The sequence below is a fragment of the Xiphias gladius genome, chromosome 12, assembly GCF_016859285.1.
Source record: "Xiphias gladius isolate SHS-SW01 ecotype Sanya breed wild chromosome 12, ASM1685928v1, whole genome shotgun sequence".
Classification (NCBI taxonomy): domain Eukaryota; kingdom Metazoa; phylum Chordata; class Actinopteri; order Istiophoriformes; family Xiphiidae; genus Xiphias; species Xiphias gladius.
This window is the reverse complement of record NC_053411.1, coordinates 8,602,884-8,618,361: the sequence shown is the minus strand read 5'-3', so window position 1 is coordinate 8,618,361 and position 15,478 is coordinate 8,602,884. Positions and strand designations below refer to the sequence as shown.

Below are 15,478 nucleotides of genomic sequence, written 5' to 3'. Positions count from 1 at the left end.
GTTGTGTTTTTGACTGACAAGACTGCAGAAGAAGCTGTTTTTTTTTTTTTCACTTTAATGGTTTCACCTTTGCCTCCAGTCATAGTTTGTTTCTGTGTCCTTTTACACTTACACATGGCCACACACTCACGAAAATTATGATGAAGAATAGGCAATAAATTCATCTCAAGGTGGGTCTACAGGCTTAAATGTATAGGAAACCTAAATACTGTGAGTTACTGATGGTATGCAGGTGTCCTAACAAAGCCACATATGTCAAGTTTCTAACTTTATAATGAGAAAATTTTATCAAAACATGATTAAAGTCGTTAAGTTTGAACCAAACTGCCAAGAGGTAAACACAAAAATCTCTATAGATTTAAGTGAATAAATTGCCAATGGGAACACGCAGGAGGGTGAAATCTCAAAGTCCACCAGGAGCCTTACCGTTGTTGAGCGTGCCCGTGATGAGTCTGAACAGGTATTGTGCGAACTTGAAGATCTCCCGCTTGCACCTTTTCCTGCAGCTCATCTTTACTCCTTGGGGGAGGGGCACTTGAAAAGGTCAGCAGAAAAGGAGGAGTCCGATTTCAGGGTTAAAAAAATGATAAAAAATTAAGAATCCAGCGAAGCCTTTGACTTTGACAAAGTCCCACAACAGGGCAAGTGTCCTCTTCTCCTCTCCTCCACTCCTCTGGCTGTGTCAGCGTGGCCCTTGTGCCTGCGTGTGGTGGGAGTGATGATCATGAGTGAGTGGAAAGCAGCGAAAGGGGCTCGTCCTGTGTGTGTGTGTGGCTGAGCGTGTATATGTATCCGTGCTCCTCTGTTGCGTGGCTCCAGGGTAAGGCTGTCTGATCAACACGGGGATGTTGTGTGCTGTCTTGTCAGGTCATTAATATTTGCTTACCAGCGCTTTACCTCCTTCTCTCTGGGGAAGGTGGGGGGCTTTTCTCAGTCCCTCTTTTCCTTCCTCCAACACTCACTCCTTCCCTTATGACTTTTCTTGCAACTCCTCTGAGCAAACACTCTCCTATTCTTCCTCTGTCTTACTACAGACTACTCTGTTGGCTTCACAATACAGTGGTTATCAAATGAGTCCCTCCCTCTCTGTTTCTCTCAGACACACAAACAAACACACACTCCCACACTTGATCTCGTAGTGCGCCTGCTGCTCGCTCTACTCAGCACCATCTGTGGATGTTTTACCCTCACTGACGGTTGCCATGGAGGTGTGGCCTGATTGGCCCGAGAGGCGGAGGAGAAGAAGAAGAAGAGAGATAGAAAGCAAAGGAGGAGGAGGAGGATAGAAATAAAAGAGAATTAAGGGGAAAGGGTCCACCTCAATGAATCAGCAATGACAGTACATTACGGGCCTGGCGTATGATGTGTCATTGAACGTTAAAACAATGAGTGACAGTAATGGACTCTGTTAATGGTACACCATAGGCTCTCGAGACACAGATAAGGGAAGCACTTGAGGGAGTGACAAATACACTGTAAAAATAAAAAGTCACAAAAAAGGAGGGTAGAGAGAAAAGCGGTGGAGCCCAAGTGAGAGAGATTTCCTACAACAAAATGTCAAGGTCAGTATTAATAATGACTGACAGGCTACGCCCAGCGTCTGTGATGAAATTAGGAATAGCCAAGTGCATCATCTTCTCCACTAATTAGCCCACACTGTACCTTAACTGCACTCATCTATCAATGCCAAGCTCTCCCATCTGAAAAGCCTGTCATTGACTCAAACCTTTAACTGTTGCCAGTCGTATTACCGTGGTAAGTTTGCCTAGGAAAACACCGAGAGGCAATTTTTTTTTTAATCATTACACATCCATCAGGCTGAGTGTTGCAGGTATGATATAAGATTGGGCATGAATCTGCTCTGAAACAGGGTTGAGATTCTACAGGTCACCTGACAGAGAGGCAGGTCTATTTTGGCAAATCCTGATCCGTGTAGAGTATCTGCAGACTCTGACCATGGTGTTCTCATTGGCGTGTTATACAAGCGCACACACACACACACACACACACACACACACACACACACACAGACACACACCCGCACACACACACACACACACACACACACACACACACACACACACACACACACACACACACACACACACACACACACACACACACACACACACACACACACACACACACACACACACACACACACAGACAGACACACACGAGCGGTCTGGACAGGAAACAGCAGTGAGGGGATTGTTCAACAGCCAGGAATAAAACATGTGCTTGGAGAAAAATAAAGATTTCAAGGACTTGAAGAAGTGAAAACTTCTTATTTGGTCAGAGCAGCAAAGAAAATGAGTCCTGTGTCTCAATTGGGTGAATAATTTACAAGGTACCTGTGGGGCGTAGCAGTGCCTTTGTGTTTCAGTCACTGTTTGCTAAAGAAGAGATGCTTTCTAATTGACCGGTCAAAAAGCCATGCCCCTTTACTTACAGTTTCCTTCAGACAAAACCAGGCTTATCGCTCCTAGCCCGGGAATGCTGATTTTGCTGGATAAAATGACGACTTTTGCTAGCTTATTTTAGTGTAGCTAGCTGGCTAATTATTGTTAGCTCCACAAGCCAGATTAGAACTCTGTGTCCAATTGACTGGTTCTGAAAACAAAAAACCTTGAAAAATGATCTTAAATATGTACTTGTTGTCTACATACATGATATAATGCTAAAAAAGCAAGGCTAAGGCTGAAAAGTAGGCATCCTCATTAGTTGATAATATTTGCAGATGTTATGGTAATAAGGAGCAGCATTCTTTTGTACTGCAGGTTAGAGCTAGTTAGCTTTTTAATGCCGCTTGGCTATGTGAAGTAATGCTACAACCGCTTTACCGCTAGAAGATGTGAAGCTTCTTCAGCCATAATCACATTATCAAGTCTCTCTTTCAAGGATGTGGCGGCTGCAGTTGTTGCTAAATACAGCTCTACAGACCAACAAACAATCAGGATACGCATGCCATCCACAAGTGTGCATTTGTGTCTGCTTATATTCATACATGCTTGCACACTTAGTCTATATTTTACAAGCCCCACCCATCTTCTTACCCCTTCAGAACACTTAATTTTAACATCTGTGCAACTCCATCGCCTGTCACCTAACCCTTGGTTTCCATTTTTATCCATGTCTCCAATAAACAAACGCATGCCTGAAGTCTCTAATTTCCATATAGGTGCCTGGGAGCACCGCTGGAGTATTTTCAGGTCACACAATGCAAATTCATCTAAGTGTCCATGACAAAATAAGTTCAATGAGGTTTCTCACCTCACTATTTCTGAGGTGAACAGATGGCCTCCTGCTCACTTGAGCGATTAGCAAACGAACACCGACCAGAACAACATCATTCACGTATACTGTGTTGCTGGTAAATACTGCACTTAAACTAAAAGTCATATTTTCCTACAAGTCTACAAGTAACTCACAGATCACTCTCAAGGCCTCCCCCATCCCCCCACTATTGAGTGTGAAGTGTGATGTGTGGAACAATTCAACACATTCCAAGTCCATATACAGTCAGGAAAAAGTCCCAACATGAGTCAAGTTTACCTTAATAAGTCAAGGCAAAAAAGCGATATGGAAGCTTAGGACAATACAAACGTAAATGCTGAAAATTGTGGATTGTTTTAAGACAAAACATGCGAAAGTGAGAACATATAGGGGTCATATTTTTAACAGGTTTGTATGAAGGCCTTGAGAAGCCTTTAGGCTGTAGAGCAAACACAATCTTCTTCAACTAAAAACAATCATGTTCATTTCTGCAACACAGACAGATACAGCTACTGAGCATCAAAGTATTGTGTAAGTAATTATAGCCTTGAGGTAGAATGATTTGGCTAGACACTTTGTTCCTAAGTACCCTCGAGACTACCAAAAGGGTTTAGCTGAGGAAGTGTGGACTGATTTCACCTCTGTTCCTGCCAAGAGGACGCTTTAATAAAAGCTGTGCACCGTATAATATAATTGTCAATTTGGCCTTACAACCTTGAAGTTGAAGTTGGGCTCAGTTGAAGGGAATAGACGCAGAGTGAGAAGGTGCTTCAGGTGGTTTTGTCTTTCAACATTTTACAAGCAAAAAATAATAGCAGGCAAATTGTCCACCACTTTTTGTTTGAGCACAAGGTCCGAGTCCAAGGTGTAGGTGTATGTCCCCAAAATCTTTAGCATTTCCCCCGTCAACTAGAATACAGAGTCCCAAAGAAACTTTGCTGTCTTTCCAGAATTGGGAACATGGAACATGGGCCTTTCATGTAACACCCTGCAGCAATGACGGGAGTAACATGAAATAAGCTCCACTCAGGTAGAGGCTGACAGATATATTGATCCATTTAGAAAACACTGACTGCTGTCACCCTGGAATGAGAGCCACCACTATCACCAAGAGCTTTTTTCTCCCTACTGTGTTAGAGCAGCTTGGTCGAATGGAAAACTGCAGAGAGTAGCTTGTCATCAAGCAAAGGGGGAACAATTTAGAACCACAGACTTCCTTTGTGAGATGTATGCATGCTAACCAGCAGTAAAATTTCTGCCAATAAACACACAAGCCGTAAGATGAGATCATAAATTTACACGGATGCTATCTCTGCTGTCCCACAAAGCACATCCCGAGAGACAAATGGACAACCACCTATGAATCTTTAAAGTTAAAGTGCATGATACATTTCCTTCTGGGCAGGTCAGAAAATGCCTTGGGGAAAGAGGCCACTAAATTGAACATCAAGAGCTGAGCCACAATCTATAAAGTACCCGTCTGCAGTGGAGTGTGCTTCACAGCGCTGGATAAGTTCTCCACCTACTCACCTTAGGCTGCTTGACATTTTCCAGAAAAAGGTCCTGAGGGCTGGAGTGGATCAGGAAACACTCTGTCACTAGATGGCCATTCTTACTCAGACTCTTACTCATTTTTACTCATTCTTACTCCAACTCAGACATCAGGTACAATATATACCAAAGGATGCATCTAAATTCAAATTTTTTACTTTTTTTGGGATTTCCTGTCCATCTTATGCACTTAGAGGACAGGAAATGCTAATAGCCTGTTCTGGTATTAAGTTAATGTAAGGCAATTATATTTTTCAGCCACTCATTAACCTACCACTACAATTTATCTGTATAGGTTTTTGGTGACTAATGAATTATTAAGTGTTTTATTCTAGGAAGACTGCTTCTACTTTCTAATTAATATCAATTAGTTTTCTATAAACGGCTATTTGCATCATGGGAGAAGCAGACATGAAAGATGAATGGAGATGATTAAAGTGTTATTTCCACCAAAACACAAGACAAGAAACCTCATTAACAGTAGAGCTATAAACGTCTGCCTCGTCAAACCCCGCAGGCGTAGTATCTGCAGGCTGTCATTAGACAAGCACTGAGTGTAATGTCTTCCAGTACCTGAACATATCACTGAGCACCAGCATGCAGACATGCAATATCTGCAGTATTCAGTAACAAAGTTTGTTCGGTAAACAAAGCAAACACATGCACGCCATCAGCATAGTATGAGAACCTCTAAGGGAACAGAATTCAAAGTAAACAACCGATGGATGAACACCACAGAATGGATGTCACACAAGCTATTAGTTTGTTTTTTTTTTTTTTTAATCTATAACAATTTCTTTATAATCTCTACAAACTCTCTCTTCAATCTCTCACAAGTGATGTGGTGCTAGGGCTCGATATTTTTAGGCTGAATTGTGATGCATGATATATATCTTGTTAATTACAACGAAGTGGGCTAAATGTTCAGGTTTAACTCAAAACCACATGTGAGATGTCACAAGCACTTTTACTAAAACATGTGATCAAAATAAAATGCAAAGACAGGGATCCTTCCCTGTTTGAAAACATAAAGCTGCAAAACATGCAAATGAAAAATTATAGAAAATAAATAGCCTATATTAAATGAAATCCCCCAGGTTGAGAATGTACTTGTGGTGGTGGGTGGCGTGGCTTGTGACCAATGTGCATGCAGACTAGTGCAGTTTAGATGGGGAGAGGTAACCCAGGTTATTTGCTGTAGCCACAAGTTACAGATGCTTGCTTGCATCTTGCTTGCAGCATTATGCTCTTAATACAGACAGGCAAGCAGAGCCGAAGAAACAACGTAAAAAGCCCTCGTGGCTTCAGTGGAAAGTAACTGCATTAACTGTGTGTACTGGTTTATATAGGAATAAATCCTCAGAGACGACCTGCATAAACATTTCTACTGCAGTTAATTTCAACAGTAAGAGGAGAAGTAACTGGAAACAGTAGATATGCTATAGACCCAGAGTGATGAATTCACTTTAGAATTGAACAGTTAAGTCTGAGCTCTCTGCCCAGAACTGCTTAGTGAATGCACAGTTTTATGAGCCTAAAAAGTAAGATGGCAATACGATGCATTATTCCCACACATGCATAATGAAAGTAAAATGGGACATTCTCACAGCAGACGTAGACAGTCACAGAACAAAAGAGTATAGAAATAAATAAAAAGCTTGAAAAATGTATAGAATTTGCTTTAGCAATGATCTCTGAGTCTGTATCCACTTCAACAGAAGCAGCCAAAACTTGGATCGAATGCTGCAAGATGGAATTAAACATATTTTTCAGCACTTGACCTTAAATGACTGTATCATAATGACTTTATCAACATTTAAGTACAGCTTTAAAAAAAAAAAAAAAAAACAGCTTGTAATGGAACAGATTAGTCGAGCTGTGGGGCTTCTCATTTATGTCTGGCTCATACTTTCTGTCAGGGTGAACCCAATAAAGTCAAGGTGTGAGTGCAGTTCACCTCTCTCTTCTAAACATGAAGCTTATAGTTTTGCTCAAAGGCATGCTTTGGCTTTCAACGTCTAAAAAAGCTGGACTGTTATCAAATTCCACCCTGTCAGGCCTCACAATGGTCCAAAATGATAAACTGCAGTTTCTAGACTAAATGGCTTTAAACATTGACTCTGGATTGTGCAACCCGTAGAGAACAAAGAGAAGGACCTTACCTCAGGAGATGCAGGACACTAAAGCTATCAAGCCAAACGGCTGCTATAGTAACCTTTATGGAGAGATACAGCGCACAGATACTGCCATTAGGAAAAAGGTTAGCCAATTTGTTAAGTGCATATTTGGAAGAAAAAACAACAATAATGCTTTCGGAGGTTTGTGACCGTAGTGATGATAAATAGCCCCATGAAACACAGGATTATTGCTGCATCCTCCTCAGCAGATAAAGTCAACATTCTGGGAATTAATGAGAAGGCTGAACTCACATCAAACCAAAGTGGGTTTTTGTTTCAGCTGTGTCTGGGCTTCGAATAATATGAGCACCAACAACCAATCAATGAGCAGCGATAGAACATCGTTCCTCCGTGCTGGCCAAGAGTAACTAAGCAGAACGACGACAGCTTGTCCTCTGGTGGACAGGTATTAACGTGTTCACAAATTATTAATGAATCTGCATGCATGCATCTTACTGAGCTTCTTTAGATACAAAAAAATAAATCAATTAAAACTACAGCTAACAAGAATCTTTATTTCTGATGCTCTGCTGAAAATTTTCAAAATTAATCATTTTTTCCCTATAAAATAAAAAATTCCTATGATGATGATTTCCTAGAGCCCCTGATAGAATTTCCAAATTGTTTGTTTTGTCTAAAGAAAAGCAGAACAATTAATTTTCTTTCAATTAATCATTTCAGTTTTAATATAAATAAATAAATGAACTAGATGGAAGAGAAGAATAGGTGGTCAACAGTGTAGAGAAAAGATGCATGCAAACTAAGCACTACTCTAAAGTGTAGTGTTGTTAAGTGTGTACTTCCAGCAATATGTATTGATGCTTCATTCAAAAGTCTGAAGAGACCATTAAATTTAAATCATTAAAGAATTAATGGAGTTTAAGTGCCTAGAAGAAAACAATAATCTCAGTTTGAGCTATTCCATTAATTTGCTAACAACTACAGGAAATTGATACTAAACTACTCAGCTTGTTAAGGTATTTCAGTGATGATACCATATTGTAGAGTTCTGATCCGACTTTGTAAATGTATAGTACACTGAGTGAAACATATATGAAAGTTTACTTTACTATACTTGGACACTGATAACACAATAGAGTATGTCCCAAACAAGGTGATAAAAAAGGCTTTCAGCTTCGTTGAGGGAAGAGCTGCTGTAGTCAAGTTAAACAATTCAGTGCTTTTCGGAAACACAAGGTTAACGGAAGCTGTGACACTGCAGGGTGTCACTGCAGATAAGAACCGGGTCAATATCTGAAGACAGTAATGAATCGCTTATGCCATCATTGCACTAATGTTAGCACAACTGCTCCCTTGGGATGCTCCAGAAAAGCATATGGGATAGCTCCTCACATTAAAATGCATTTTAAGAGACCGATCCGATACAGTGTGTATATTCGGCATTACAACAAAAATGATGGCTCGCCATACTGAACTTACGGCAGGTTCAAAATTGAGCTCTGCTTAAATGCTTATCAAGTTGCCCACTGCGGTCTTCACTGGCATTCAGTACGGTTCTTTACAATTAGGCAGAGCTTGTTTTGAAAAGGTCATAACGGAAAACTGATTTAATACCCTTCATTATAAATCTGCTGATGGTATACTTATTACAGCGCAGTGAAACCTGAAATACTATGTCACTTACTTCCCACTGAGGACAACACAGTACTGTATCTCTCTATCATTACTTCTCCTCCACGGGCAACGTTTTATCTACATTCAGGTATCTTGCCGGGCCTATCTGGGGAGATGAAGGCCCCTCGAACAAGTCCGTGATAAGGAGTACTTGCTTTGTATATCCATTCACATTCAGCTGAGCAGGGGCCTGTAATGGAAAACTCTTATTTTCAGAGTAACTTTGGCCCCAAAAGGGTGAACCTCCACTTCAGAGATGAAATCTTTATTTCTTCCCATTTGCATTGTAATTGCAGCCTCTGAAATGGTAAAATTTACTTCTAACTCTTCAAGGAGCATTAGATCTTGTATTAATGCCTGCTGACAAAAGTAACTTTCGCACTCCAAATCTCTATGCTCAATTCTGATATACTGTTGAGATTTTTTTTTTTTTTTTTTTTTTTTTTAATTATTATCTCACTGTGGCCAGTATCTAATACCACTCTAAAAAGGTGACATGCAAAAAAAGAAGCTGCAAATGCTTCTTTTGTTGAATTCTTTAGCTGTTTGACCCAATCCCAACGGCTCTTAAGGAGGCAGTGACATTGATCCTGTTCAGCCATTTATTTTAATATGCTTTCAAACACAAACTTATTATGATAGCCGCTTTGAATTCTGCTTGAAGCATTTCTCAAAATCCTCATGAGGTTTAACACCTCATTATCCCTCCACCGAACAATGTCCTTCATGCTGACTCACAAGTACTGCCAACAGACTGTATGCTAGACCACCACTATGGGATCATGACAAATAAAGTGCTGGAGGGACATTAAAGTTGCACGAATTCTAATATGACTCCTTACAACACATATCAGATTGCCAGTGTATCAGATTTGGGGACCACAAATCATAGTTGAAAATGTCAGGCTCATTGTGATGTTTTTCTTCATTAATTAAAAATACACCTGCATTTAAAGCACTGTCATAAAGGCAGTCCTCCACCTCTGGCTCTTAACCAAAGACAGTTCTGCTTACACCTGATAGCAGGGCACTTGACCTTCTCAGTAATTGGTGGGCTGAACGAACAGCAAAGGATGCTGTTTATCGTATAATGTGTCCGCCAGTGGACACCAACATTTAGTATCAGTAAGCACTGTTTAACAGATGAGGACTCTTATTAGCACACATGCTACAGAACAATAAATACAGGTGTATTCATGAAGGAACTAAAGTTCTTGTGCAACAAACTCTCACTCTCCATTACGTGATCTACATATAATGGTGTAGCCAGAGCCAATTTCAGCCACTAGGATCCACATTATACAACTACGAGGGGGCAAAACAGAGAGAGAAGCCAAGGATTATTCATGGAATGCACATGTACAGGACTGAAATAGCGTCGAAACAACTAGTCAATTAATGATTAGTTGATCAAGAGAATCTAAAAGAGCAACTATGTTTATAATAATTTGTTATTTTTCAAGCTAAAATGCCAAATATTCTTTCATTCTAGCTTCTTAAATGTGCAGATTTGATGCCTTTTCTTTATGTCCTATATGATAGTTGACTGAATATGACTGTTGCCCGGATAACAATCAACAATCGATTTGAATATGGCACCACTGATTCTGGGACAATACAACAGACATTTTTCCAGTATTTTCTGACAACTTTTAGACAAAACTCTCTATTAATTAATCAAGGAATAATCTGCGGATTAACATAACAAAAATAATAGTTGGTTGCAGCGCTAAACTGTACCCTTTGCTTGTTCTTAGTTATTACACGAGAGAAAGAAAAAGTTTCGAGTCTCAACACGTTCTCTATCAGTTTCCCGGTAGAGAAACAGCACTGAAGTAAGACATTATAAATCTGTGATCCATAGCGCTAAGATGATGGCAGCTTCTAATGTTCGTTCTTTGATCATCTTTTAGCAAATCAAAAAAATCTTGACTGAAAATTTTGCCCCTCTCGCTCAGGTGCTAGGGGCATTGTGGGATTTCTTGTGGCATTCAAGATCTGCCTGTGCATATTTCTGATGGAAGAGTGGTGAGAGCAGGAAAGAGAAAATGAGGAAAGAAGATGGAAATGACAATGTATCTGCGTAACGAACACATTAAGCCATGGGACAGTAATGAACTTCATCCTCTTTACCTCAGCCTCATCACTCAGTTTGATTGAGTGAGGGGTCAGCATTCTTTTTCACAGATAGCGAACACAATAATGATCTGGAAAAGGGTCAGTCCCGCATATTTACTCTTCCTCAGGCCGGCTGGGTCTTTAAATGTGATGACACACTGAAGCCACAGACATCATGAATCTCAAACCATTTTATGCAGGTGACTGAATGGGGAAAAGAGGCCAGAATATGTCACCAGGGAAATGTAGATGGCATTTAAATTATGGGTTTATAGTGTAGAGTGTGGCTCCTACAATGAAACAGAGTTGGTTCAGTGTTGAACGTTAGGGTAAAATGTCAGAATACCAGTTTTTTGATGTACTCCCTTCTCTGAACAAGACCGTTCCTGTTTCAGATATCACCTTATTGGTCACAATTAGGAAACATTATTAGGAACACCTGGTCTTGTTAAGGTCATCTGCCATTTCATTTTAAAGCTGCAAAGTATGCTCTCATACTGAAAAATACTATTTTAGTAAATATAACTTGCAAGGAAAATACCCTTTATTTCAAGGATGGATGAAAAGCAACTGGTAAGCTTGTTTGTAAATTATCATAAGATAACACCAAAAAAACAGACATAATACAAAAGGGTATCATACAGAATTGAAAAATGTCTGGGCTGACACCTGACAGTGAGTTGTGATACATGAGGGCACAGCTCTATCTCTGTATTTTCATTTCCAGCTCAGGAAATTCTCAAAATGTTGTTGATAGTGTGAGATTAGATGCAAATGTTGGGTTTGAATAAAATCACACTTTTTTCTAGGGCATCGATCTTGATATGCCAGCCAGGCCCTCTGCACACAGATCAGTCTGTTTGGGAAGCTGCATAAAACACCTTTTCCTCAGAGAACAGAAAAGTCTCATACTCTCAAGACTTGAATATACTTGGTGTAAATACTGTTACTTTGATACATTTTCAAATAACTGCACGACTCTCAACGTATATGGTAATCATATGGCAGTTGGTTATGTAAATCTCTCTGAATAGGAGCCAATCGGCCTTCAATCAATCTCTCAGGAGCACTGAATGTGAAGCTAAGCAGAGCAATAAGGGGGTAGATTCCTTGTTAACATGCTGATGAAAGCCAGGAAAGACCACTGTCCATTCACAGGATTTATATAATCTTGAGAACAGCTGGAAAGTACTGTCCCTGTTTTATTTAACTTCTTTAACCTTGTAAAGTCCTTGAAAAGAGATTTTCCCACAAAAACCTGAAATCACAGAACCACAGGATTGACTGAGAATCTGGATGGAGTGTGAACATTAATCCAGACAAACTAAATTATTGATAAGAGCTATAGTGTGCTTGAGCAAATTCACTGAGGCCACCCTTAGTTGGCTCACCCATACAGTGGCAAAAGTAGCCCTGAGCTTTGAGGGAGGGCAGAAAAAAAAATACCAGGCAGGAGATTGGATTTACTGTGTGGCTTCTTTTTATTTCATGCTTCAGAGCTAAGCAACAGAGGTCCACTAACTGCCATTGTTATGGACCATGCAGAGACTGTAGTCGAGCTAATTACATATGAGCAGTTACACATGCTCAGAATGACAATGCTAGCTTTCTGGTTTAGCAGGTATACTGTTCAACATATTCACCATCGAAGACACTAAAAATCTACTAAATATACTTAGATGAAGTGTTGGGTTATTGGATCAAAACAACTCTGTCTTGGGTGGTTTTCTACCCATGGGTTGTGGCCTAGGAAAAAATAAGCCATCATCGCGTTGGTGCTACATTGACCTAAACTGGGTAACTTTTTAACCCATTGACCCATTTTTTTTTTAGTGTGTAGTTAGTGTTAACTTTTTTTTTTTAATGTTGATTAATCAGTAGAGTTGGTTGTGTTAGAGTCATAAATATGTAGCATGTACGCGGTGTGCTAATACTAATGCTGATACTCAAAATCAATTAGTAACAATAATATATATATATATATATATAAATAATGATTTAATAATAATGCTAGGGAGTAATGGGAAACTAGGCCAGACTGGGTTACCGGGTGTCCAGTTAACAGGCTAACATTTGGAGGATATTCTAAATTCTGTACTTAAAATTCAAGGGTGCCAATAATTTCAGCCAGGACTGTAAAAGATGTTTAGGTATTCCACTGGATAAATGTAAACTTTGACATGCTGGTTACACTTTCAGAAAACACACCATCAGGTAAGTTCATTAAGATTCATCCTCTGGGAACCATGGATATTTGTACCTAATTTCATGTCGAGTAATTTCATTAAAAAGCACAATGTAAACCTTTGGGTGGGACTACTGGAAAAGTCGGGGTGATAGTATGTTACAATTTAAAAAAAAAAAAAAAACATTTGACAAATGAATCAAAGCTGGATTTATGTAAACTCTTCATAAAATATAAATATATTCACAAAAAATGCCTACCGGTGCTTTAACAATAGCTTAGGATCAAAGAAAGATGCTAATTGATTTGTATATTCTTCACAGTTATCTTATGAGACTTATTTACGTGGAAATCCCCCTAACAGGGCAGGGAGTACCATAAGGGGATTATTAGTTTTTTTCTTTATAATGTCATAACTTTTTAAATCATCATTACAGAACACAAGATGTTAAATAATCTTAATAATTTCACTGTGAGTATTGGTGCTCAGCTGACGTAAATGTAAATATTCAAACTTCATTTACCACACCCATAGCCATGTTGAACTGCAACAGCCAGAAAATATTTTACACTGTGTAATATGTGAAATGGCATTTACAAGGGAAATACTGTATGTTCCTTTTATGCTCCACACTATTACAGTGATCAAATGGGAGGCCCACTACATACAGCAGATCTGGCATGAAATAACCTTGCTCAATATTCAAATCACAGTTGACAATATACCATTACTAAAGTCATTCAGAGTCCCCAAGGAACAATTAGGATTTGGTGTATGGTCGTATATATTATTAACTAGCCCAGAGCAAAGACGCACTAAGCCAATCAAAGTGCCACCTTCCACTACTGTGAGAGAATTACCGTACTCTGCAACACAAGCTGGGACTTTTTTTTTCTTCCTGACGAATCCCTCACAGGAAGCAGCACCAGTATCTTCTCTGTTTTGAAGATGGTGAAATACATCCCATAGTAGTGTCATCTTTTCATAGAAATGTCATTATACAAATGTATCAACTATAAGGTGTTCTTGGAAGTAAGATTATTCCAGAGCTAATATGACAATTAAACAACTGTGCATTCGTAAAGGCTGTATAGTGGAATAAAGACTTGGGATGTTGCAGGAAAGAAATACAGTATAATGAAGTTAAAATATGTAACACTCATCCTATCAAGAAACTTTTAATTCACTTGTTCTGCAGCTACACATGAAGGCTTCCTTTGAACCATTTAACACTGGGGCAGCGGTGGCCCAACACTATTCTCGCTTGCAAAAACCTATTTACTGAATGACTGCCTGTAAGATGAGAAAAATAAAACAACTTAGCTACTGCCATGGGAATAGGCGAATTACATCCACCATCATGCAGTACAAATGATCATTAGCGCTGTAAATACCGGGAGGCCATCATGTTTGAAATTCATCAGTAGAAGTGGATTAAAAGTAAGGACTCCTAGAAGTACAAGGAAATGCATCACAAGGGGATTATGTGATGAGCTAATATCCTCTGTTTTAGAAAAAGGTGCTATTCCCTCAACTAGCAGTTCTTGGAAAGGAGTCCATGGTTCTGTGTAATCAATTGTGGATCCCTCAGAACTGTTTGCATGGGTTTGGATGTATGAATGATGTACTGAATGTTATTAATATAAACCATCTACTTGATCATTTTAGTCTCTTTAAATAATATAACGACACTGAACATTTTGCACCAACCCAGCCCTGCACACTACAGTCTGGGTGAGTAATGAACTAGCGCTATTACTCCAAAATAGGAGTTACTTAGCAGGTTCCATAATGTCAAACAAACACACAGCAAGAACTCGTGCCGGCAATTTATTCTGGCGAGAGACTCTGTTAGTGTTAAGATGGAGTTAACTGTCATAACAAAGCATATATTGTGCCATGCTAAAAAGCTCTGCAGACCAGCTGAGAGCCTTCTCTTTTCCATGACCTCATTTTGTTTGGTTTCTTGCGGGGGGCCTGGTGTGGTTTGTTGACCTAATTTCTGCAGGGTGCATGTCTGTCGAGGGACCAAAATGCACAAACTACAGAGTTTACTTATGAAGGATAGACCTTGTCCACTCGGAGCACTAATACTCCTGGACATACAGTTTAAACTTAATGTCCATTAAAGGGCTCAGTATTGTTGAATTTCCTTTTTAATAATGTTATCAATAATTTCCATACTGATAGCAAAATGATATACCTTTCAGCACCCTACTTACTGGACTATAAACTTTTTTTTTAAATATAAAACTCCTTTAACCACACTTGCAGTGTGGCTAGCGCGGTGGTAACATTGGTCAGTCCACCACTTCGGACTGAAATATCTAAACAACTTTCGGGTGAATTAAATTGTAATTTCCCAGAGGATAAAGCCTACTGATTTTATTGATCCCCAGACCTTTACTGTAGTGCCACCATTGGGTCACATTTGTGGTTTTTAGTTAATTCTAGGTAAATATCTGATGGACTGCCATGAAATTTGTACAGACATGCATGTTCCCCTTGAGGTGAATTATAATCACTTTGGTGATC

General features: G+C 39.4%; 1 protein-coding gene across 4 annotated transcripts in view; it reads right to left on the bottom strand.

Moving 5' to 3' along the window:
* The window catches only part of kcnip4a (potassium voltage-gated channel interacting protein 4a), a 132,371-nt gene that overhangs the window by 88,231 nt on the left and 28,662 nt on the right, over positions 1–15,478 (bottom strand). Inside the window, exon 2 of one of the 4 annotated variants that reach the window (XM_040140417.1) lies at positions 427–700. The exons of 2 other annotated variants lie outside the window; for them this stretch is intronic. In XM_040140417.1, coding sequence (XP_039996351.1) covers positions 427–511 — 85 coding nt within the window. In that variant the 5' untranslated portion in view covers positions 512–700. Of the gene's footprint in view, positions 1–426; positions 1,132–15,478 lie in introns of those variants that run through there. One more of the 4 variants, XM_040140416.1, reaches the window with a different exon arrangement.